This window comes from Fibroporia radiculosa (assembly GCF_000313525.1).
Source record: "Fibroporia radiculosa TFFH 294 genomic supercontigs, scaffold6557, whole genome shotgun sequence".
Classification (NCBI taxonomy): domain Eukaryota; kingdom Fungi; phylum Basidiomycota; class Agaricomycetes; order Polyporales; family Fibroporiaceae; genus Fibroporia; species Fibroporia radiculosa.
The window spans coordinates 165,129-188,892 of NW_012133438.1; the positions used below are offsets into that span (position 1 = coordinate 165,129).

General features: G+C 49.1%; 7 protein-coding genes across 7 annotated transcripts; 3 read left to right on the forward strand and 4 right to left on the reverse strand.

Moving 5' to 3' along the window:
• Positions 1 to 4,233: 4,233 nt before the first annotated feature.
• On the forward strand, positions 4,234 to 6,132 carry FIBRA_06271 (uncharacterized protein; the record flags this gene model as incomplete). The annotated part of the gene is made up of 9 exons (XM_012328004.1): positions 4,234 to 4,441; positions 4,503 to 4,523; positions 4,574 to 5,162; positions 5,212 to 5,330; positions 5,379 to 5,434; positions 5,490 to 5,778; positions 5,833 to 5,915; positions 5,971 to 6,004; positions 6,083 to 6,132. The coding sequence occupies 9 exons, from the start codon at positions 4,234 to 4,236 to the stop codon at positions 6,130 to 6,132; spliced, it is 1,449 nt and encodes a 482-aa protein (XP_012183394.1).
• A 1,457-nt stretch (positions 6,133 to 7,589) lies between these two features.
• On the reverse strand, positions 7,590 to 9,223 carry FIBRA_06272 (uncharacterized protein; the record flags this gene model as incomplete). Its single annotated transcript, XM_012328005.1, has 9 exons — positions 7,590 to 7,886; positions 7,941 to 8,007; positions 8,063 to 8,223; positions 8,276 to 8,291; positions 8,347 to 8,435; positions 8,505 to 8,711; positions 8,759 to 8,839; positions 8,896 to 9,023; positions 9,082 to 9,223. The coding sequence occupies 9 exons, from the start codon at positions 9,221 to 9,223 to the stop codon at positions 7,590 to 7,592; spliced, it is 1,188 nt and encodes a 395-aa protein (XP_012183395.1).
• A 1,205-nt stretch (positions 9,224 to 10,428) lies between these two features.
• Positions 10,429 to 13,368, forward strand: FIBRA_06273 (uncharacterized protein; the record flags this gene model as incomplete). The annotated part of the gene is made up of 5 exons (XM_012328006.1): positions 10,429 to 10,689; positions 11,379 to 11,453; positions 11,509 to 11,585; positions 11,645 to 11,845; positions 11,913 to 13,368. 5 exons carry the CDS (start codon positions 10,429 to 10,431, stop codon positions 13,366 to 13,368), a joined length of 2,070 nt encoding a protein of 689 aa, XP_012183396.1.
• A 363-nt stretch (positions 13,369 to 13,731) lies between these two features.
• Positions 13,732 to 14,451, reverse strand: FIBRA_06274 (uncharacterized protein; the record flags this gene model as incomplete). The annotated part of the gene is made up of 4 exons (XM_012328007.1): positions 13,732 to 14,024; positions 14,078 to 14,191; positions 14,257 to 14,303; positions 14,354 to 14,451. 4 exons carry the CDS (start codon positions 14,449 to 14,451, stop codon positions 13,732 to 13,734), a joined length of 552 nt encoding a protein of 183 aa, XP_012183397.1.
• A 463-nt stretch (positions 14,452 to 14,914) lies between these two features.
• On the reverse strand, positions 14,915 to 16,872 carry FIBRA_06275 (uncharacterized protein; the record flags this gene model as incomplete). The annotated part of the gene is made up of 7 exons (XM_012328008.1): positions 14,915 to 15,068; positions 15,133 to 15,338; positions 15,398 to 15,588; positions 15,656 to 16,055; positions 16,272 to 16,299; positions 16,373 to 16,563; positions 16,621 to 16,872. The coding sequence occupies 7 exons, from the start codon at positions 16,870 to 16,872 to the stop codon at positions 14,915 to 14,917; spliced, it is 1,422 nt and encodes a 473-aa protein (XP_012183398.1).
• Positions 16,873 to 20,907: 4,035 nt separating this feature from the next.
• On the reverse strand, positions 20,908 to 21,561 carry FIBRA_06276 (uncharacterized protein; the record flags this gene model as incomplete). The annotated part of the gene is made up of 4 exons (XM_012328009.1): positions 20,908 to 21,185; positions 21,237 to 21,350; positions 21,410 to 21,456; positions 21,509 to 21,561. The coding sequence occupies 4 exons, from the start codon at positions 21,559 to 21,561 to the stop codon at positions 20,908 to 20,910; spliced, it is 492 nt and encodes a 163-aa protein (XP_012183399.1).
• Positions 21,562 to 22,188: 627 nt separating this feature from the next.
• On the forward strand, positions 22,189 to 23,487 carry FIBRA_06277 (uncharacterized protein; the record flags this gene model as incomplete). Its single annotated transcript, XM_012328010.1, has 4 exons — positions 22,189 to 22,203; positions 22,259 to 23,059; positions 23,114 to 23,218; positions 23,269 to 23,487. 4 exons carry the CDS (start codon positions 22,189 to 22,191, stop codon positions 23,485 to 23,487), a joined length of 1,140 nt encoding a protein of 379 aa, XP_012183400.1.
• Positions 23,488 to 23,764: the final 277 nt, after the last annotated feature.

Below are 23,764 nucleotides of genomic sequence, written 5' to 3' on the forward strand. Positions count from 1 at the left end.
GGAAGAAAGGTTGGCCTCACACGCTATCGTCGCGATGTCCTCTTCGGTCACAATTGGTCGCAGTGGCCTCCGAGTGAACAGTCGGAAGAGTTGACTTGACGCTCAGCGACACTGTTATGATCCATCAACCTCGCCAAGAATAGTAAGTAAGTGTCCTCATTTAGAAACTGTGGATCGTTCACTGATCGAGACAGTCAGGAGTAATCCCAGCTAAAATCCAGAGGTGCACATGAGCTTGTTCCCGACTAAGTATTGCTGTAATTACGACCTGGAAGATCTAGTTTCTATACGCGACATACTTCTGGTAGCCCGACAAGATGTGTAGACGACCACGATAACTATCTGCATCTTGTCGGGGTCCCACCATTTCACAGATATGACGGATGGATACCCTTTTGGCGAGATTATATCCATTGTGTCGATATATCGGGGCTAATCTATCTGAATAAAACTCGTAGGATAGGGCAGGTTTCCCTTTCATTGCGACTTGTGTAGATCGCTCTCTCAGAACACTCGCGGGCTAGGCGTACTCTTGCATTTCTATATTCAATTTATAACACTCACGCAAATTTTTCTGGACCAAATGACCTCTCAAGTTTTTTGATTAGAATTTAAATGGTGTTATGCTCATCTGGGTTCATCAAGAGCCTATCCGCCCACATTTGAACGTTTGCATACTTCGGAGGAGAGCAGCGTTGGGGCAGCGGCAGTAACTTGAGTCGCCGCCGAGGATACCTGATGCTATTCTGCGTGCTATGATGCCACTTTATATTTGCGCAGTTACTTACAGCCGAAGGCCAATCTCAAGCTGTGTCTGGTTCGTACGTTTCCCATACTATGAGCAGCCTACGCTCCTCGAAATATGACGAGAAAAGTCCAAGAAATGGCGATGGAACACATGGCCAATCTCTCAGGTAAGTAAGTCCGTGACATCAATCGAGGTGACATGGTGAAACCGGCTAGGAATTCTGAAACATTACCGCGCAGAGACATGTCATCAAATCAAATCAGCTAATTATAATCGCCGTAATCTCCGCGAAGCCATGGCCAGCCCTTTGGGATACTCTGAACGCGACGATCTCTCTGCGAAGAAGGATTGTGACTACCCCATATCTGCTCTTATACCAGATGTTGTCGTTACACAATGACGTGTGCTCAGAACACTCTATTTCAGGAGAAAACTTAATGCTTAGTGTCCCCAGAGCATAGCTGAAACTTCCTTGTCAGGAGGCTTGGCGACCGGTCCGATTACACAACACCTGACGAGCTCGTGTTCCTTAGTTCGAGGAAAGGACTAAGAGAGGGTGCGTTCCATTGGGTTGATTGCGGGTCGTCTACGATGACTGTAGGTGTGGCGAAGCAGTCAATGGTTGACGTCAAAATCATGTGTGTATCGACATGCCCTCGTTTTACTCACATGAAAAGTGAGGGAGTGCTCTGGACCTCATCTGCTTTTGTCAGATGCTAGGAATCCTATCACCGGCACGATGAAATACCCCACATCCCATTCGAATTGCAGATAACCCGGCAGGGAAGCCCTATTCCTTCCGTGACAGCCCTTGTCTCCTCTGCCTCCTCGATATATGCCATGGACAGCCCGAAATCAGAGAAGACGCGGATCGAATTCTCTTCTGGTGACTTGGACGGTGCTGTTCAGGGAAATCTAGAGGGCAAGGAGGGATTCTTGTCTGCTCCCTCCTCGCCCTCAAGCAACGTCCCATCGCCGGACGAATATCCAGATGGCTGACGCGGATGGCTTGTCATCACCGGATGTGTGATGCTTGCATCAACCACTCTTGGCTGGGGGTATGTCCTTGATATGTACACGACACAGCGAGGCTGTTGACTGAACGCTTCCCCCACGTCGCATTGTCGTTTCCACGTGTTGAATGGAAAGACTCATGAGCATCGCGGACAGCAGTCCCCTGTTATACAGTTTGGTTTCCTCCTGTACTCATGTCCTCGTAGGCATGGGGTGTCATACAGACTTACTACCAGGAGAACATTTTTCCTGATGTCTCCAGCACCGTTCTCACCACGTTGAGCAGTACTTCTGGCATGGTGAGTCGTTCGCTGCTTACTCTACAATAGCTGATTGCCTGTTCGCAGATCATGACACTAGCGAGTACGTCACTGGCAAGCTCGGAGATCGTTAGTGAGTCTCTATGTTTGAGTTCTCGCTCAGATGAGTAGATGTTGATACCACTGGATAGTGGTTACAAGGTTGGCACCTTGTAACAGCTGATCATATCATCATGGTAGTCATACGCAGGAATTAGCTGTTTCTGGCGACTGGTTCCGCGATTTGGATTTCTGGAATGCTAGGTTCTGCTTTTTGCACCGAGCTGTGGCAATTTTTTGTCATACAGGTAGGAGCTCTGGATTTGTGCGTCAAAGGCTCCCAACTCATTTAGATTCAATTCTAGGGTGTGGTCCAAGGCATTGCAGCGGCGCTCATGTTTCCGCTAGTGGTCCGTATCTTTTCGCTAACTTCCATTGACGTCCAACAAGCGATTAATGACCACACAGGTGGCACTGCCTTCCCAGTGGTTTTACAAATGTCGCGCGTTCGCTACTGGCATCGTTGTTGCTGGATGCTCCTTAAGTTCATGCTTTTTCTGCTTCAGTTGCTCTACTGGCTCAGCCATTTTAGGCGGCGCTGTTGCATCGCTCCTACTATTAAAGATGTTATCAACCCCCGGTATCAAGAAAACGTTTATGATATACAGCGCGATTGACGCTGTGTGCTTCGCCACGGCCCTCCTGCTGATCAAAGAGATGCGGCCATCGGTGAGACGACCGGACATCACCTGGTTCGACAAGACGTTCTTTCAAGACCCGGTATTCTGGAGTTTAGGATCCTGCTACTTATTCACTGTTTTGTGAGATTATTGCTTCGGCTTCGTTGGGGCGCTAGCTCAGGTCATCCACAGCGGGTATCTGACACCCATCTTCTTCCTGCCAATAGATGTGATTGCGAGGATGCCGGGCGCGAGCGATTTCGTGATTGATATCTCACTCAAGTCCATGGCGACCAACTTACTGACAAAGTTGATCATTTTTCAGCTTTCAGCGTTGCCATTAATTCTACTCAATCTATCCATGGCCGTTGGCCGCACTTCGGTTGGGTTTATCGCAGATCGCATCGGCCCGGTGAACTCTCTGTTCATTGCAATCATTTTATCGGGCCTCGCCCGGCTCGTCATTTGGAACTCGTTACCACCTATGCCGGAATCGTACGTATCACGGATTCCTGGATCCGTTGCTTTATGTGTTCGCAGAGTCCAGCTTACTGATGATTCTCTCACATCACTAGATAGTCTTTGGGATCATTTACGGCTGTTTCTGCGGATGCTTTGTTTTTGTTTCGTTGTCGCCGACCGTGGCCGCTCAAGTGTACGGCGCGAACCGGCTAACCGGGTTGTCCGCCCTCTTGCTCTTTTTCAACCTCCCCGGTATGTACTGGCACTCAGAACTACTCATTCTCTAATTGCCCCCTGACGGTGTACCCAAAGGAAATTCGGCTGGAGCGCCCCTCAGCGGTGCGATTTTCGAGGCGACAGGCGGGAACTGGCACGCAGTCGCGTGCTATTCTGGCTCTATGCAGATTGCAGGGGCCAGTCTCTTGATATATGGTACAAACTGTTGTTTTCCGTCTATATTTTAATACTCACGTTGTCTTCAAGCTCGTCTCAAGAGGCAACCCAAAGTGTTTGCAGTGTATTGAGCAACAGCGCTCCGGCCACATGCTATTCTACCGTACCAAGACCATCTCGGCGACTTCGGACCACAACATCAGCCCCAGCATGGAACGATAGATGATTTATATGCTGGGTTCCCACATACAGCGAGGTTTCCTGGGCATACAAGCCTTCATGTAGATAATAGCATTCCTATTGTGAAATATCATTGATCTGGGTAGGGGTTCAACTATTATGAACTCCCACGCGGCGAATAATTCGCTATAGAAATCCGATATTATCGCAAAAGGCAATCGGGCGCTTCCATCAGGCACGGTGTGGCCAGTCGCTTCCGCCGCGTTCCCTCCTTGCTGATCTCCTTGTCATACGTTATGTCAGCAACGTACTAGGGCCGGTTGCAAAAAACGCGAGATCTGTTGGTTTCAAGGCGACAGCGGGTGACCAGACTTGAAGCATTATATACAACAACCACCTGTCCATGGCAGAAAGCGCTTGATTGGCTCGACCACCTCTCCTCTTGTCCACCACCACCATGGGACATTCCACAGACGATGACCCCCTCACACTTGCCATCGCTCCCCCACCGAACGAGACACCTGAGGAGAAGGAAGCGAGGTTGAAGGCTGAGGCCGAAGCCCGCAGCGTCAGTGAGAAGATAGACGAGCAGCTGAAGGCCGAGAGGGCGGCGCTGAAGAAGAAGAAGCCAGTCAAAGTGCTGCTGCTCGGCCAAAGTGAGAGTGGTGAGTGCATATTTGTCGATACATGCGATACTGTGCCACTCAATATGGTATTCTCTGGCAGGCAAGTCGACGACGCTCAAGAGTAAGCACGCCTCTGTGATCCATCAGCTGGTCTGATCGCATCCTGTGCAGATTTCCAGTTAACATATTCTCCAAAGTCATGGGCGGAAGAGCGCGAGTCATGGCGGATCGTCATTCAGCTCAACATCACACGCAATGTTAACATGATCCTCGATCTACTATCTGAGGAGATGTCCAATCCCAGTATCCTTTTGCAGGGCAGTGTCGATTCGGATGAAAGCGATGATGACTCCCCTCTGCCTGGCTCCCCATCAAATGCACCACTACGATTTACTGACAAACATGCGCTACTCAAGCTTCGCCTTGGACCTCTTCGAGGAGTTCAGCGGGACCTTGAGCAGATCATTGGCACATCCTCCAATGAAGAAGTTTTCTTCGCGCTACCCGGTGATCCCCAAGCACTATCTCCCCCAGCATCCAAATCACGGCCAAAGGAGGCTTTTATCCGCGCCAACCATACCTGGAAGCTGAATAACAAGTCGCAGCAGGCAGCCGTAAAGCATTTTAAGGAGAACAAAGTCCACGAGGCCACGGAGATCATTGCTGGCTGCGCAGACGACATGCGTGCAATATGGGATGACGCAACCGTACAGCAGATGCTCCGGAAACGGCGGATAAGGATGGAAGCGATGTCAGGCTTGTGAGTACATGTTTTACAGATTTGCCACAATGCTGACCTCATCCCATAGCTTCTTGAATGATGCTGAGCGTATTGCTATGCGGAATTATCAACCTTCTGACGATGATATTGTCCGGGCTCGTCTGCGTACCCTTGGTGTCCAGGAATACCCAATCAAGTTTGAAACAGGTAACGGCCGTCATGATCTAGCTCTGTTGCTTTGACGAATCAATATAGGACCTGCAACAGGATCAGACTGGATATTGTACGATGTGGGGGGCTCACGGACACAGGTAATGCATCGAGTGTGCTTAGTCTTGAACTGGTCGATTTACCTTTCGACCCTAGCGCGCGGCATGGTTTCCCTACTTTGACGACTGCGACGCAATCATCTTCCTAGCCCCAATCAGTTGCTTCGACGAGCGGCTCGCGGAAGATCGCAAGGTGAACCGATTGGAGGACAGCTATATGCTCTGGAGACTCGTCTGTTCATCGAAACTCCTCGCGAAGACGCAGATCATCCTGTTCCTGAACAAGTGCGACCTGTTGGATCAGAAACTCAAGAGCGGGATATTTGTGAAGGATCATGTTCGGAGTTACGGAGACCGTTCGAATGATGCTGTGACTGCGAGTAAATGTGAGTCGGACGGTTCCGCCTTCTATGGCGAGGTTGACTGTGGCTATTTGATAGACTTTTCATCACATTTTAAAGAAATCATGAGGCGCCATTCGCCGGAATCCAGAACTTTCCGGGTGCATATGACGTCTGTCATCGTGAGTTTGACTTCGGTAAGATAACGGGGGATTGAACTGACTTATCCACTTCCAGGATACGACAGCAACTGCTGCGACTCTGGGAGTCGGTAAGTGCGCTTCCAATATTATGATCACGTTTCCAATATTCCGACCCCTGCATATAATGTTGATTTCCATCTCTTTAGTGGAAGAAGGCATATTGCAGGGTCATCTTCGCTCAGTAGACCTGATATAGGCTTCTTTGCAATGTTGACTACCTCTGGATTGGGCCGGCGTTGGAGTTCGCTGCGAGACCACACGAACTGTATCTGCCATGTTTCATCCATTCATCCATCTTGATTTACTTGGCATCACATCTTGTATCATAGAACCCTCTCATATCTCTTTCCCTTCTGCTAAGTGTTATTTTACGATGCTACAGACACTTGTACTGTTTTTGCACGTTGTCTTCGCGATTTTGCTCACCGTGCTATGTGTTTCTTGTTTTGACTATGCTGCTCATTTCCGTAAACCTCTTGTTGACCTACTGTGAACCTAGTCTTGGACTCCGTTCTCCGCCAGAACCTCAAGGACGCATCCTTAACTTAATTTATATCATGATATATGTGGTGCGTTGATTGATCATGGCTATGCACGATCATGCTGCTGCTGAGATGCTTTGTGTTGCAGATCATCTATTTGTTTTCCATGTTGTTTGTTATCTTTCTGTACGCGTTGCTTCCTTCGGTGTATGTATATTGCTGTTGAATTTTGTTCGTGGATCTACGATTACTGTTTAGTACGCAATGTACTTCTCCATTATTTGAATTCTCTTTTAACGAGCGGTCAAGCTCTGATATTCATTCTCACGGTCATACATCCAGAAGGAAAAGACCCCAGAATGAGTGTCATTTTTTCTGAGCATAGTGCAAGCTGATGGAGGCGTGATGACGAGGAAGCAACTTAAGGCTGTATGTGGTTACAACTTGTGCAAGGCCGTTCAATAGCACAAGGGCGGATCCCACTATGACGTTTACATTGATACACTTGCCTTTCATTCGCTCAATCCAATGGGCGTCGAGCTCCATGGGCGAGCCTATTGTGATTCACACTGCTAGAAATCTCTCACGAAACGCCGGATATATGAAACTCATTGCTTTAGAATGTGCGATCTGAATCTACGGACATTCCAGGATGATATATGTATGTAGATCTACATAATTATTTGTGGACTACGTCCCTCCGCATCTGGGGCAAAGTGATGCTGAAGATTGACTTGCTCGGCTTATACAGCTTGCTTGAATTTGTGTAATGGCAGGACATATGCCCTTACTTTTGAATGTCCACAAAACACGATGCCGCCGATTGCCACATGTCATTGATATATTTCATAGGCGGGGACGATCTAATGCAGATTGGGAATTTCGGGCAGCTATGAAATCGCTTAGCTGTGGCAGAAGCAGTTTGACACTGATACTAAGAGCTTGGACTAAGCAACGCGCATCCTGCATACATTAGTCACCAGTGCATATATGATTTCCTGAAATACTGCAATACAACTGAAGGGTAAAACCAAGCCTGCAGCATAACTATTATTACCCAGGATATACCCATATATCCAAGAAAGAACCAAGCGATTCACGAGAAACATGTCTATAAACCTTACGGATCGGAACGCCGGTCAAGGTTGTCCGAACGTAGGCCTTCCCATCTTTAGAAAATCAACGACAGGGTCAGCATGGCTGCGAAAACACCGGCAGCGGTGCTCCTCAGCTGGACGATGGGAATCGCGCCGGAGGCTTTTGTCGTGGAAGTGGTGCTCGCTGAAGAGCTCGATGTCGGACTGCCCGACGTGGAGGTACTACTCAACGTGGAGGCACTGCCTGACGATGAGGTGCTCGACGAAGTGCTGGTCGAAGTCTCGTTCAGTGAGAATACCTTGACGTAGGATATCTCGAAGTAAGCCTCTGCGTACGCGGGGGTGCCGTTATCGATAACGTTATTATCGTACTATATATCCTTTAGATTTGTGTGGATAGGCTGATTCCTTGACATGGGGCTTACACAGGTATTGAGACCGGCGGTTCCATTCACGGGGCACGTCTCCTGATACACAGAAGCCAAGCCAGCCCTTGATGACATGACATGAAATCAAGACCTTATAAAGACATTGTGGGATCTCCTACCAGCTCCCACAGAGTGTGATATCGAGCACAAGTTGTTGCGGTGCAACAAACTTGCTGATATCACAGGAATCGGTTGCAGGGAAGGCGGCAGACGGACTTCCCCACGAGGACGTGTTCACTGAGGTCGTGCTTGAGGAAATGGAGGAAGGAATGTTTGCGCGCTGGAAGATGGCCGTAAGTCCCGTTGCCTAGGTCCGGAGGGACACGACGTACACTCCAAAACCAGATACTAATTGGACGCCGGAGGTCAGCGATGAATGGTCCTCACGATCACGTGTACGTACTAAACGCCGGATACATCAAATTGAGTTGCATACACGCCACCACCAGCTGAATTGAACCCTGAGCCCACACTATTTGCCTGGGTTTCTTGCTGTCCAAAGCATCAACGAGATAAGTGAGATGTCCTGAAAAATCATATTGTGGATGCAGAGGCACTCACGAAAGTGCAGCCGACATCGCTTGTAGCCGTGGAGGTACAATTGGCATTGGCTAGTGTACCTGTTTGGCCCACATTCGTTGCAACGCAACCGTTATATCCGGTGTGTAGCGCGTACTGATTGTTGTTCACAAGATTGACCGTCTCGATGATGTCGATCTCGCCATCGGTCGGCCAATCTGCACCTTTTGTCCAGAAGGCTGGCCACACCTGTGTGATTGTTAAGACGGATGCTCGGGGAGTACAAAAATACTCACGGAGCATCCGTAGGGGATGTGGGACAAATCAATTATGAACACACTTCCTATTGGGAAATACGTCGCAGTAGAAATATAGACCTGTACAAGTGTGGCGATTGATCCTGTGGACATCATACAGAATTACAGGCACTTACGGAATTACGCTTCTGATTGCTTGGGACCGATGTCGTATTGTCGACCCTGATGATTGCATTTCCTGCGGAATTCACGTATGCAAGATGCAAAGTGGTTGCGGTTTGCTCGGTCACAAAGAAAACATCTCCTGCAAAAGCACATGAATTTAGCCGTCAGGATCACAGCATTTCCTATGAATGCCGCACCCAAAGTCGTGTTATCATATGCACCATAGAAATCCCAGCCCTCAAAAAAGGACTGCCCCGAGTACTCTTGCACCAGGTTATAGGCTCCCAGCACACCATGGGTGAGTGGGAAGACTAGGAGCCCCAGGCAGAAGATTTTCATGACTGGCAATACTCAGAGCTATGGAATAGTATACGGCCTTCAAGCTGGTGGGGAAAGTGAGTTCCTGCCTCTTAAGTAGCATGGTCAAATTAGCGGTACCGAAGGCATATGATCATGACTCGTATGAGCCTTGTCCCAGGCTGTCAAAGCTTACCATCCAGAATACAACGAGGACTTGGCATGTCTAGATCGCAGATTGCAGACACCAGAGCATGACATAACTCTAAGACGAGAGGGCGAGGGTCATTGTTAATTGTAAACGCTCAATATTCAGCGCTGAAGATTACTGTGCCTGATTTTGTGTGTTGCTCTTTCGTCGACATGTTGTCGCAACCAGTCGCAACCAAGTGTCATCGCAACACATCGACGAAATTGGACCGATACCTTCAACAAGTGATATACTCGATCCTGAGAGTGTCGCAACTTTACAGCATTTATTTTTCAGAAAACATGAGTGTCGCTAGTGCGCTGCGCGATGAGTCCCGTATGTTTGGAATCAAGACGCCAACTTCCGAACTTTGGTACAATCAGGCGCCGTAACAGTCTGATGTTTGGTGTTGGCGTAAACCCAGCAAGGGGTCGAGTTTCGTGCTATGTCGCTCGAATAGCTTCCAGCTGAAGAGTAACAGATGTGTGCCGCGACCTAGTCCTAGTGTTTTGGTGCAAGTTCAACACTATGCGGCATCAGTCGTATTACATTCATCACACTTAAATCTTGAATCACCACATACTTGGTCCAGCCTCGGTAAAAACCTGGTTAAAGCTTTGTTATTTCCATGAACCGCCTTCAGAAGTTCCGAAGTGCATCAATATTACCAGTGTTCGACCTGCTCCATAAGCAGTGCAGAAAGATTTCAAATATGGGAGAGAACATGCTACAAGGTAAAGTTCGACACCCTCGTCAATTCATTGTTGAGAGAACGAAGCAGAGTGACTGAGTGCCATCTTCTAGAGAATGCTCACTAGAGGCTAGTCCGAGTCCGACGATCATCCCAGAGTCAGACGTGTCGGTGGGATCATCAATGATTTCCAAAAGTAGATATGTTCCCACGAACGTGCTTTAGACTGAAAGTAGCTGCGTAGGGCGGGACAAGTGTCTCTCCTCATCCTCGGCAGTGCTCAGCTCACACTCAATTCCCGAGCATTTGTCTGCGGTCTTCGCTGCACCTGAGCTCGGTTACCCTAGGTCTCACTAATTCCCAGTAATGTCTTCAAGCTTCACTGCAACACCGACCCTCCCCATACCTTCGCCCACGTCGACGCCAATACCAGAGGAGGAAGAGTACTACTCGTCATGGTCCCTCTTCCTTGTGTGCGGTCTCCTTGTCTTGTCGCTCTTTACATCGTATTATCTTCAAATCAAGCGCATACGTGCAATCCATGAGACTTTGGTCGCTATCATAGGCGGCATGATTGTGGGATTGGTGGTACGGCTTGCTCCAGGGACGATGATACGAGAGATGCTGGTGAGTTCCACGAGCGTCCGTTCAATTCACGAATGTCTTGTATTAGTATGCCTTCGATACTCGGTCACGCAACAAGTGTAACGTGCAAGAAGGCCACGCGAGAGCCTTACTGCCACACTTGAGATCTCCGACTCGATCCCATTTCTGCTTCCTCCACTTAGATGGCAGTAGATATGGGTCATGCATAGGGTGATTCCTGCGCACTCTGGATTTGCTCCTGCATCTTGCTGCAGGACAGAATTCAGCATTCCGCTGTGCCCAGCCGCTCAGGGCTAGTGCACGCGACAGGGGACGCTTCTGCAGAAAGAGCTCTTCGCTACTCTCAATTCAATTAATGTCTAATTTACGTTGTCCGTCCCGTTCATTTGGCATGATCCTTTTTATCTTGGCGGCTATGCCTTAACTCGATGCCATCTCTCGCTTAGTGTTGGGTCGCGCACCTGACTGGGAGTTGGTATTCGTCCATGCGTCTTATCTCACATCTTGTCTTTCTCTCTCAAAATTCCCATGAGGACTAGTGTCAATGGGCCAATTCATTTTCAGAGTGCCTTGGTATGAAGGTTCCTATGTTGGCTGGCGATCTGACCTTTGTATGAATACCTCATACAGCATCTGTCATGGAATTGATATTCTTTGCTTCCAATCTTCCCTCATACATCTCATTACTGATACTGATTGTATCACCTTAGACATTTAGACATACTCTCTTCTTCAATCTCCTGCTGCCACCCATCATTCTAAATTCAGGCTATGAACTCAAGCAGGTCAGTAGACATTCCTGGTGTAGTGTACAAGTAGCGGGGTCTCATTTCCCTTCAGGAGAACTTCTTTCGGAACTTCGGGTCCATCTTGACCTTTGCATTCCTCGGGACCTTCATATCCGCGGTTGGCGTAGGGTACGTTCACTCAACGCGACTCTCCTGTCACATATGGGCGCTCACCACATGCAGCGCAGGGTGCTAGTTTACATTTACTCATTCCTGGGTTTAGAGTCACTGGATGTGACATTAATAGAGTGCCTCATATTCGGGTCCACATTATCTGCGACAGATCCCGTAACGATTCTGGCGATATTCAATCAGTACAAGGTCGACCCCAAGCTATACACCGTAATCTTCGGTGAGAGTCTGTTGAACGATGCAGTCAGTATCGTCATGTACGAGTACGTACTATGTTCTTTCTCTGATATACTATTTTGTTCAATCATTACCGCGATTCGTCAGGACGTTGACCCAATTCCATGGGTCGGAAATTTACGTGTCCTCATTATTCCACGGCATTGGGATTTTCTTGCTGTCATTCAGCGTCTCTATGGCGCTCGGCGTCATCTTCGGGCTTGGAATGTCGCTCATCTTGAAGCACTCGTCACTAATGCTCTATCCATCGATTGAGTCATGCCTTGTCGCCCTCTCCGCATACACGTGCTACTTCTTCTCCAACGGTCTGTCCATGTCGGGCATCGTGTCTCTCCTCTTCTGCGGCATCACACTGAAACACTATGCATACCACACCATGTCACGCCGTACGCAGCGCGCAACTAAATACATCTTCTCCACCCTTGCGCAGCTATCGGAGAACTTCATCTTCATCTACCTTGGGCTATCGCTGTTTACTAGTCCTCCTTCGTCAGCGAAAATCACCAGCTACTTCAAGCCTCTGTTCATTACCATTACCACCGTTGCGGTCGTATTCACTCGTTATGCAGCTGTCTTCCCGCTCTCAGAGGCAATCAACCTGTTCCACCGGCATGCGCGCGGCCAGCGCCAGGAGGAGCTTCCACACTCGTATCAGATGATGCTCTTCTGGGCCGGCCTCCGGGGTGCAGTTGGTGTTGCGCTTGCAGCAGGATTCAAGGGAGAGAACGCACAAACGCTCAGAACAACAGTACTTGTGGTAGTTGTCCTGACTGTCGTTGTATTTGGCGGCACCACGGCCCGGATGCTCGAAGTGCTCGGCATTCGCACTGGAGTAGAGGATGACGAGGCAAGTAGCAGCGACGAAGAAGATATGCCTACAGCGCGATCCGGGTGGTACAATAGGCGCAGTGCGCGATGGAACCAATACCTGGAAGAAGAGCCAAGTGTCTTCGCATCACAGCAGGCAAACTTCCCACGCAGCGACAGCCCGCGTATGTACAACCACCAAGTACAGAATTCAGGCCCGATCCGTAATAATACCATCTTCTCTGCCGCATCGTCTGACTCGTTCGATGATGACGGCGAAGTGCTCCCCCTTGCGACTGCAGCGATCACCGAGATGCCCTACCCCGGTGGACGCCGCAAGTCGCGCGACGGGTCGCTTGGAGGCCCAGGACCATCGAACGGGGCTGGGAGCGATGAGAGCAAGTGGTTCCAGCAACTTGACGAGCGGTATTTGCTCCCGCTCTTTTCGAACGCGACTGCAAGTCGGACGTTCCATGCCCGGAAGGCACGGCGGACGTCGGGGATGAGCACGACGAATGGGAGCAGGATCGGCACGCCTGCGGAGTCGGACGACGAGGGGGACGATGGCGTTGAGGTCGATTTGACCACTGCGGTGACGCGTGTGGCGAACGGCATAATCGACGAGGCGCGGGCGCTGACGCCAGGCATCATAGATCAGAGTCGCACAGAACGAGGATTGGGTAGTCCTATGCTGCGGCGGGACAGCGAAGGCCAAAACCGCGACAGAGTTTTATGAGCTAGAGATGCTGATTGTTGAGTGTTATCGTATATTATTAGGCTTGCATCTGTTCTGGTACTATTCATGGCGGACTTGAATTGAATATCACAGTCGAAAGGATGGTACTCGCGCTTGCTATGATTGGAGGAAGCCTCCAATAGCTAAAGGCCGTGACACTGATCATGACAGTTTTTTGAAGTATATTTACGAGGTCAAGAGGAAGAGGTAGGAACCTCGAGAAGTAGGAACTATCTGAAAATTTTACAATTTTACAGTTCAATATTACTTTGGTTCTCTCAATGTGCGAGTAAGATTCGATGCTGCTATGCCATTGCTTGAAGACTCATTAGTTGCTTGCAGCGTCACTACAATCAGTATATATCACTTACTAACGATGCCTTCCTCGGTGGGCAAGTCGGCTAGATCCATTTGCATTATGAACACAAAAGTCGCAATCTCAACAGAGGCGACAATGACAGCCACCGCATTGACCGTCCATGCGCCGGTTGTAAATGGCCTGCCAAACACCCGCGTGCCCTCTTGGCCAACTGTGGGCATAGCGTGCTTCCATGTCTGGTTCTGATAGCAATCTGCGAAGTCATGACGCGATTGGCGATGTCGTATGAAGGATACCATGGTGAGGAGTACGGATAGGATGGTGTACACCATTCCAACTACAGAGGTGATGTCGGTATACCATCATAGTAGCAAAGAAAAATGCGCTCACTTGGAGAGAATTGTTTGTCAAAAAGACGCAGTATCATCAGGCCATAGCCCAGGTCGGACATCGCGCCCCTGGCGAAAGCCCCATCAAATGTGCGCTGTCTGGCACGAATCTCGACTGAAAAGCGAATGTCTCAGTACGCTGGGCCTGTCTGAATCGCGGTATTGAGACATTCCACATACGTATCTCTTTGTCGTCCTCTATGTAGAAGGAGCTAGATCGATGTCCTCTGAACGGCTTATCAGCAATTTGCGCATCCATCGCACGCTGCATGCATACCTGTACAATCGCCGAGGCTTTTCGCTATCCGTGCTAATCAAACTACTTTGCTCACGAATAAGTACTTTCTCGTCTCGCTGAAATTTTGAATCGGACATGTTTCAGCTTGGAACGGACAACAAGGACTGTGGGATAAGAGACGTAGAGGGCGAAAAAACATCATGGGCACGAGAAACATGAGGAGCAGGAATTCGGAAATCGGAAAGGACAGGGATGAATGTCGCTATCAGCACTACGGCAATTACCCCATGGGCCATCGGGCGACGCGCACACGTGACCGCGTTTCGGGACGCAAGGAGATATGTATACGTTCGAGCTTGAAACGAAACTGTTGAACCTATACACGCGTTCAGCACAGCGCACCAGTAGGTTCCGGAGAGCCTACAGTTTATGACGTTAAGCCTGATATTCACTCTTTACTCATGTCCGTCGCGTCATGTAAATCTCGGACCTGTCTTTCCAAATCTGTACGATGACTTATGATACCTATCATACAATTTTGTCACATATCTACATGCTAAAGTTCGTATACGCAAATGCAGAGGATGGGTCGAAAACTTCTTACAAGCTCTCCCTCAGGACAGCCCGCTCCCTTCCTAAATCTTCTATCTCTTTCAGATCAATGACCTTGAACGGCCAAGTGAATACGTTCCCGCCGCTTCGCATGCTCGGAAGACTCATATCATCCAGGAGTGTATCCATCAACTGTGGCCAGCTTGATAGACATGTTCATTCGATCAGCCATGTGACGGAAGTGACGGAATATTGATGACTCTCACCACCAAAATGCAAAATCACCACTGAAGCTTGCGTTAGCAGACAAGAGTGCGTGTGGATGACGCTTGCGCAACCATGCTGCGTTATCCCTCGACCAAGCTAGCGCCGCCTCTGGAGTGTCTGGCAGTTTGAGAAACTTATCCCCACGTAGATAAGATGCAATCCAATGGGAGGCTACTTCGTATGAATAGCCGTTATTTGTGGTGAACTGAATGGAACCAATGTCAGCTGACAGCGAAATGCAATACGACGACCAAGAGCTCTTACGACAGTACCACTCATAGCTATATCTCTATTGAGTATGCTCTTCGCAGGGACAAGTCCTCGGTACATTGGATACGACCTCTGCTCACCGGGGCGAATGGCCGGAGGGTTAGCGAGGGACATGTATTTCCACTCCCGATCATTCTCGTAAGTATCGGGCTCCTTGGAAAACCCCAATTCCTCCATTGTTTCTTCTTCATGGCAATCAAGCGGCCATCGGTATCTCCTATGACAAAAGGGAAGAATAATGCTTATACGCACCATCGAAAAGTTTGTCCCATGACGAGCCGTAACCAGTCGCGAGCACAACCGCATCTGCCTTCACAAATCGTCCATCAGTTAGAATAATGCCTTGGCGATCGTCGGCGAAGCACTCGGCATGGACCGGCGAGATGAGATCGATCATGCCCTTGTTGATCTCTGCATGGAAGTCTGAATGCACTCCGAGGTTGTTGACGTGAATCGCCCATAACAAGCCAGGTGTGCGGCGCAGGGGCGAATCAGAGGGAACACCCAATGTCCTGAACTGTATACGACCAACAACGTTGGTACCAAACTCACCAACGACAATCGAATCAAGACACGCACTGACAACCAAGTCAAGAAGTCCCACACTCCGTGAACAATCTTGTTTCCGATCCATGTGGTATGTAAAAATCGTCTGTAAAAACAATTAGTACGTGCGGTATCATGCAAACTAGAGAGACTCTACTCTAGTCTTGTACGTAGTTCAACGTGCGGGGCAAAAACAGATAACAATCTGTGGATGCAATCAATAAACTGTTAGAATCCGGTGCAATTCATATCACACCTGCTCCTACGAATGCAAGCAGGGAGCCTGAACGGCGCTGTGAGCGGGATGTCAGCTACTGCGAACACCATTGATACTCTTCTTCCATGTCGTGCTAGGATTCCAGAGAGACTTAACGATCACAAGTCAGCTCATTAAATAACATACACGTCGGTAAAGAAGCGCACTCCTGAGCCGATTTACCGCCGCCGATAACAACCACTGAAGCATCAGCATATTCTGAGACCGGCTTTACCGCGTTCAGAATTTCGTCCAGTCGTTCGCAGAAGTCGGCAGAGTGAACGACGGGACCATTGAAGCCTCGAGCATCCGCGGCTTTCTCCGATAGCGATGGGGGGACTCGAGGCTCACTGCACCCCTACAAACCTAGTTGAGCATGGCGTTGCACGAAATACATATCAAGGGTTCACCTTACCCCCGAACAGAGGACAACTTTGTCGTATTCGAGTGTCTCTCGTATGCCGCTATTCGTGTCTTGCACATACACAAGCCATTTACGGGCCGCGGGGTGGCCTGAGTCGGGAGCGGTGGCATGGTGTACTTTCAATATCTCCGTGCAGTATCTGATCTTATCCCCCAGGAAGCGAGCGGCAAAGTTCTCCATGTACGCACACATGTCGTCGCCAGAGAGCGCGCCCCCTCCGTATCGAGGCAAAGGCATTGGCATAGGAGAGAATCTATATTCTCCGTGGACACTGACAACAACTTAAATCAAACAGTATGTAGATCGGAAATGCGTACTCACTTGTTTATGTGCAAACCCGGGTACGTCCTCGAGGCGCACCACACTCCACCAGGCGTGGCATCTCGAGTGAGGACCTCAACGTTGCTGTATCCATCTTGAACGAGAGTGTGGGCGGTAATCAGACCAGCTGCCCCCGCGCCTATAACACAGACTCTGGATGAAATGTTGGCAGTCATTTTTGATAGAGGAGATGAGTGACCTGCCTGGTGCTTTTATCGTCTCTTTATATATAAGAACATTGGATTCGATGTGTCAGCTGTTCTTCCTGTACAGATAGCGGAGGGCCGCCCATATACTTCTCCCTCGGGAGAATCGACGAAGAACGGGCGCTGTAGGAGTATAGAAAGGGGTGCTTGAGGGCTCGATTGGAGCCATAGAGGGCTTAATCGTTTCGCAAACCATGTCTTGAGGCCCATTCAGTACATGCGTTGGGGTTAGATCGAGCTCTAGATCAACCGCAGTTGTTGACCGCCCACCAATGAACCTCACCTCCCGTCCAGGCCCATACTCGAAAGAGACGGCCCCGCAATAGACCGATTGAGAGCTCCGTGATGGATTCACCCCATGACCAGCTCGTGATAGAGAGCCAAGCTTCGAAGTCACCGGCCACAGCGCGTAGCAATATAGCTGCACCGAGCGAGCTATGCCGAGAACTGACATCAGACTCGGCACAATTGCTAAGAAAGTGGCTTTTACACACCTGTGCGAGATAGTCACCAAGGAGTAAAATATGTGGTCCCACTTGCACTCTTGGTGGAGTAATCCGTCCCTATTGGGCTCTTCATGTCCGCCCACGATATGTCTCGCCGAGTATACATACAAGGCTGGGTGAAGGTCGCACTGTGTGGGATCAGACAGCACATCATGACGCATTTGGCCATCACACTTCTCTTCGAAGAATGTCACGAAGCTATGCCCAATTAATAAATCTACGGACACACGCCATCACCATCAGGATGTCGAAAAAGTCAGCGCTAGCAGCCCGATCCTTGAAGCCAAGGTGAGCGAAGTGACCCCTCTTACGACGAAGGCAAAAATCCCAGGAGGACTTACCAGCTACTCGCCCTAAGGTCAAATCACAATTGTTATTTCACCCTAATCGACTGTGGGAGGCGCGCTCCCACGGCTCGTGTCTACGATGCGTCAGCAAAGTTGTAATCCTATGACCCAGAGTATCCGAGTAAAGGCGCGGTGATGCTGGAACAATCCTGATGATACCGACCGGACAAAGTCTGTTATCCGAAGCTCGGTATCATTTTGGCTTGCATGCTACAAGAAAGGCGCAGCTATGAGCCTAGATTGATCTATGAACACCAGAACCCGACCTCTACGCTTACCTAGTGGGATTAGTATCCCATATATGCCTTGAGTGAGTTGCCTGGACCAAACGGGTAGCCTAGAGCATGAACAGCGGCACTCAGGCCAGTTATTCAGGGAATATATCTGAAATAGTACAATAGAAATGGGAATTCGGAAGAGTCTTGTGACAATGATTAGCTCACCAGGCGTTACGCGCAAGTGGTGATGACTGAGAGAAAACAACTGACCACTATACAGTAGCACTGGAATTTCGGAGCACAGAGTCAAATTCCACTATGTCACGGGGATTAGTGTTGATTTCACAAGAGGGTCATCAGCCCCTGCGCGTCTGACTACCAACTAAACTGTGGGCGATGGGCACATGCGAAATACGTTGATCACCTCGTGAGACACTGCGGAATGCTATAGTTTCGTTGTAGAATACATTACTGTATCTATACTCCACCAAACGGTTACACATCAGATCAAGTGAAGTTACTAGTAGACGAACAAGGTAAACATACATTCTTACATGGCGCCGAAGGTACCCATGTAGGCAAAAAGCCAGTCCTCCCGCATTACGTACGTGATATCCGTTCTACGCAAATTATGAGGTATAGCAGATGCATTCTGACATATCAACTCCAGTCTGTCGTTCATTTGGAGATCCGATGTGATTGAGTGCAGATCGAATATCTTGAATTATGTCGTGGGCTGCTCGCGAAACTGTGTTTCCTTTTTAAGAATATACGCGGACACATGCACAGCGCACGGAACTACGCTCACCAAAGTGGATTTAATCTGAACCCAGTGAAAGTTCAATCGTCAATATTAATACCAACAATCCAATCTCGACGAGGGCGACGATAATGGAAACAGCCATGACTATCCATCCCGCCGTGATGAACGGTCGACCGAAATTGGTCTTCCCTGTTTGACCTGCTGTTGGAATTGTGCGCATAGACGTCTCATATCGATGTTGATCAGCGAAGTCATGACGGGAATGGCGCTGTCTGAAATACGCCAGGATGTAGAGCAGCCCCGCCAGGACGGTGTAGACGATACCAACTGAATAACAGGTTATAATGTCGGGACTATCCTAAATAATTACAGATACTCACTTCGAGAGAAGCGTTTGTCGAATAGCCGTAAAATGGTAAGAGCATACCCCAGGTTTCCTAGAGCACTGCGTCCATATGCACCGTCAAACGTCCTCTGCCTTGCTCGTATTTCGACTGTATTGTAATAGGAGGTCAGCAATCACTCTGTGCATATTCTGCGCACACACCGATTTCATTCACATCGTCTGGTATAAACGAGTTTGCGCGGTGTCCTCTATCAAAATGATATAGCCCAATTATTCAAGTCACAAGATAGCAAGTGAAATACCTGTAGTAGTGGTGGTGGTGATTCTGCGAAAGTGAAGCTCGGCTGATCATCCTGCGACTTGATAACCTTTCGTGAAGATAGACTTTAGATGGAGGGCGTATAGTAGCCTTGGTATCGAATATTTTCGTGAAAGGGGGAAAGAGTGTGCAAGGCTACATTCGTTCGGTCGTCCCAAGCCAGGTTGCACTTGTCCCGTCTCTCGGCGAGGCAGGTCCGAGTCAGTCAACCCAAGAGCTTTATCCGGACCCAATCCGGGCCGATGCCGCGCCGAACCGGCCAAACTTAAGCGCATGCACCCAACCCAACGTGCACACCAAAACTAACGAATCTGATCCTGAATCCATTGAACATTTACGATATGACGTTCATGGTTATAGCGACCGGGTGTTCAGACGTATTAATCGAGTTGCTGTCGTATCGTCAAACCAGCTGAACCAGCGTTCGTAATGCATGTCCTGGACTCAAGTTGACGTATACCATTTTGAGCAAGACTCTTGTGGAGTTCCGCCTATTGAGAAAGAGGCCTACTCACAGTGAAAGGCCTTACAATAAACTTGGACTGCTTGTGGAGCCAGCTGACCACTACGCGTTCTATGAGTATACCAAGCGGGAAATCAGCAAGTTGGGAATTGCGCATACAAAGCTGGATATCTAGAGAAGTTGTAAAGGCGTTATTTATTTGACAACGGTAGTATAATGGCCACACCGTTTTTGGCGCGTTTGTAATTTCACACCAAAGAGAACTGTGTCTCTACCCAATAACGTGTGTACTTCAGCAAGCCACACGCGTATCCGGCTGTCAATTGTGAGTTTAGCTGATAGGGACAGGCGACATGCACTTATCACATGAGTTAACCTTGTGAGACTTTACGAAGTACTTTAGCTTTGTTGTGGGGAATCGAATGGCTGCATGTAGGCTCTAAAAACGTTATATTAAGTGAATTTAGAGCAGCAGAGCGATTCTACGTACATATGTGATGCGAAGGTATCCATAGATATAGCAGCAGCCTCTCCCATTACGTACGTATATTCATTCTATGCCAAACCATGAGATATAGTATCGCAGCTGATTCGAACATATCAGATCCTACTGCTCCAAAGCAATTCAGTATCCTTTTGAAGATTCGGCATGGGCTGGAACAGATCGAGTGTCGTAAATGGGGTCGTAGGTATCGTGCTTATTTCGTAAAGTGATCGAGATGCTTTTCTTGTGAATGAGTATCAGTGAACACATGTCTAGTGTATGGAATCACACCCACCGGGATAGATCTAGTAGAAATCTGAATCTGGCGAAAGCTCGATAGTCAATATAAGCCACAACAACCCGATCTCGACGAGGGCAACAGCAACAGAAACAGCCATGACTATCCACCCTGCTGTAATGAACGGTCGACCGAAGTTGGTCTTTCCTGTCTGACCCACTGTTGGGATCGCGTGTATATACGTCTCGTATCGATATTGGTCAGCGAAGTCATGGCGCGAGCGACGTTGTCGGAAGTAGGCCAGGATGTAAAGCAGCCCCGCTAAGAGGGTGTAGGCGATACTGACTGGACGACCCATTATAATCTCAAGTATCTTGAATGTTCATATCTACTCACTTTGTGTAAAGCGTTTGTCAAATAGCCGTAGAATGGCAACAGCATATCCCAAGTTTGACAGAGCGCTGCGTTCATAAGCACCGTTGAACGTCCTTTGCCTTGCCCGTATTTCGACTGCCAGTGCGTAGTAACGGGAGGTCAGTAAAGATTGCGTGTATATTCAGCCCACACACCGAGTTCATTCACGTCGTTTGGAATAAAGGTGTCTGCGCGATGTCCTCTGTCGAGATATTTGTATATATTCACAACACAAAGCAACAAAAAAAACATACCTGTAGTAGTGCTGGTGATGATGATTTTGCGGGAATAATGTTCTGCTTATCATTGCGACCTGTATCTTGCGACAGAATTATGAGACTGAGGACGTGCAGCCGCCCGTGAAGTTACGCGTTAGAAGGAGAGCAAGTACAGCAACATGCCTTAGGGTAAAGTCACGCAAAGTTCATAGCGGACAGGTGTATTTGTTCGGTAGTGCCCGGCGTAAATTAGGACGCTAGCACGTGCCACAAGAGTTTCCACTCCCATAATTAATGACTGTCCTGTTTCTTTATGCATTATCATCGCGACAGGCGTGTAGATGGTAAGAACTGAATCTCAGGAGCAAGATGGATGCAATAAGTTGAGATTGAAGAGCAGATCGCTGCAGCCCCGTATGGCTCGATCTCCGACGCGTCTGTCACGTGCGTTCCCGAGTTCTACGCGCGCTGCCTAGCGCTGAGTCTCACTGGTACCTCTCCGTCACACTGTGTGTGCAGATCGCTTGTTTTCCTCTGCCAATCTGTCATTCTAGGGGATATTTTTAGCGGTCATAGGCATGTATCGGGTGATGAGGGTGGGGCATATTTCCCCCAGGTGAGATTCTAGTCAACATTATCCGCATTACAGCTTCTCATACCCAGCAAGCAGCTTATCGAGGCATGTACTATGCTCTTCTCAGGCGCGACTCTTCTCAATGGCCTCTATGCAGGTACAGTATCCAAAATTACACGTAGTATGAGGCTGACACAAATGCACGCGTGTAGTATGCGCGACCATCGCCTATCCCGAAAGAGCTCTACGGTATTCCTCGGCATTACCGTAATTTCTGGTGGTCGTCTTCGAAAGCACCTTCCGTGCCAGATGCATCTCAGAAGCTGTCGGGACAGACACCTTTGCCTGAGCAGTCCTCGGCGGACCTAGCTTCTGCGCCAGTATCTACCGAGGCTCTCGAAAATGCACCATCTGTTGTGGGTGCAGAGGTACCCGCTGTTCCTCCTGAAATCACCCTCCCTGATCTCTCCGCTGCGCCTCCAATCCCCTCTCCGCTCCAGTACGGTGACCTCGCTGCCCTCGGCCTCGCCAGCTGGACGCCTGCCGGACTCTGCAGATGGGGCATGGAACTCCTTCAAGTGTCCACTGGCATGCCGTGGTTCTGGACGATCATCAGCGCAACCCTCATTTCGCGTGTCGTGCTATTCCCGTTCACTGTGCGGTCAATGCGATCTACTGCCGCGCTGGCGCCGTACCAGGACGAGGTCAATGCACTTCGGGTGCAGATGCAAGCCGCACAGGCGAATAAGGACATGCTCACGTTGCAGAGTGTAGCGATGAAGCAGCGTATGATCTACGACAAGGCCGGCGTGAGCATGGCCAGTATGGCGCTGCTGCCGTTCGTCCAGCTGCCCGTCACGCTAGGCATGTTTTTCGGCGTTAAAAAACTCTGTGACTTGCCGCTAGAGCAGCTCCATTATAGCGGGATCTCGTTCTTGCCAGATCTGACAGTCGCAGATCCGACGTGCATATTGCCTATTGCGTCCGCCGTCATGATGAACGTTCAGCTCTCCGTAAGTGATCGGTCTGTTACTGTACTCCCCGCACTTATTATACTTCGTTTGAAGCTTGGCTTGAAAGACATGACTGCAGCTCCGCACATGGCGCACATGATCAACTTGTTTCGAGTGCTGTCAGTTGTCAGTGTCCCGCTGATGTGGAACCTACCATCCGTATGTCATTCGCTCGATTTCAGTTACTTATTCTAATCAGTTCGCGGAAGGGCGTCATGGTCTACGTCGTCAGCAGCGTAGTCGGAATCTCAATCCAGACGCTGCTCTTGCGACAGCCGGTAATCAGGAGAGCGCTGGGCATTCCTGTCGTTGAGGCTAAGCACGGCGTCAAGCCTGCCTCCATCATGGACTCTGTCGCGTACGCGAAGCAATGGTGGAAGGAGAAAAAGGAGGAACAGGAAGCTATCGTCAGAGCTAAGAGACGATAAGCTAGTCCCGAACACATCCTAGATGACCAGGGTATTTTAATGTCTACTAATGATTTACCATCACTGTTCTCGTGCTGTGTGTGTGTGTCAACTTCTCGAGGCAACACAATCACGACGTTTACATATGGTTAGCGGGAACCACATCGTTCACTTTGGATTCGCGGAATGCGAAGGAATGACCAATACAAATCTATCAATGCGCTCAAGCTGCAGGAGATTGCTACATGACCAATCCAACTGATACATGACAATTTCTTACTTTTACATCAGGCAATAC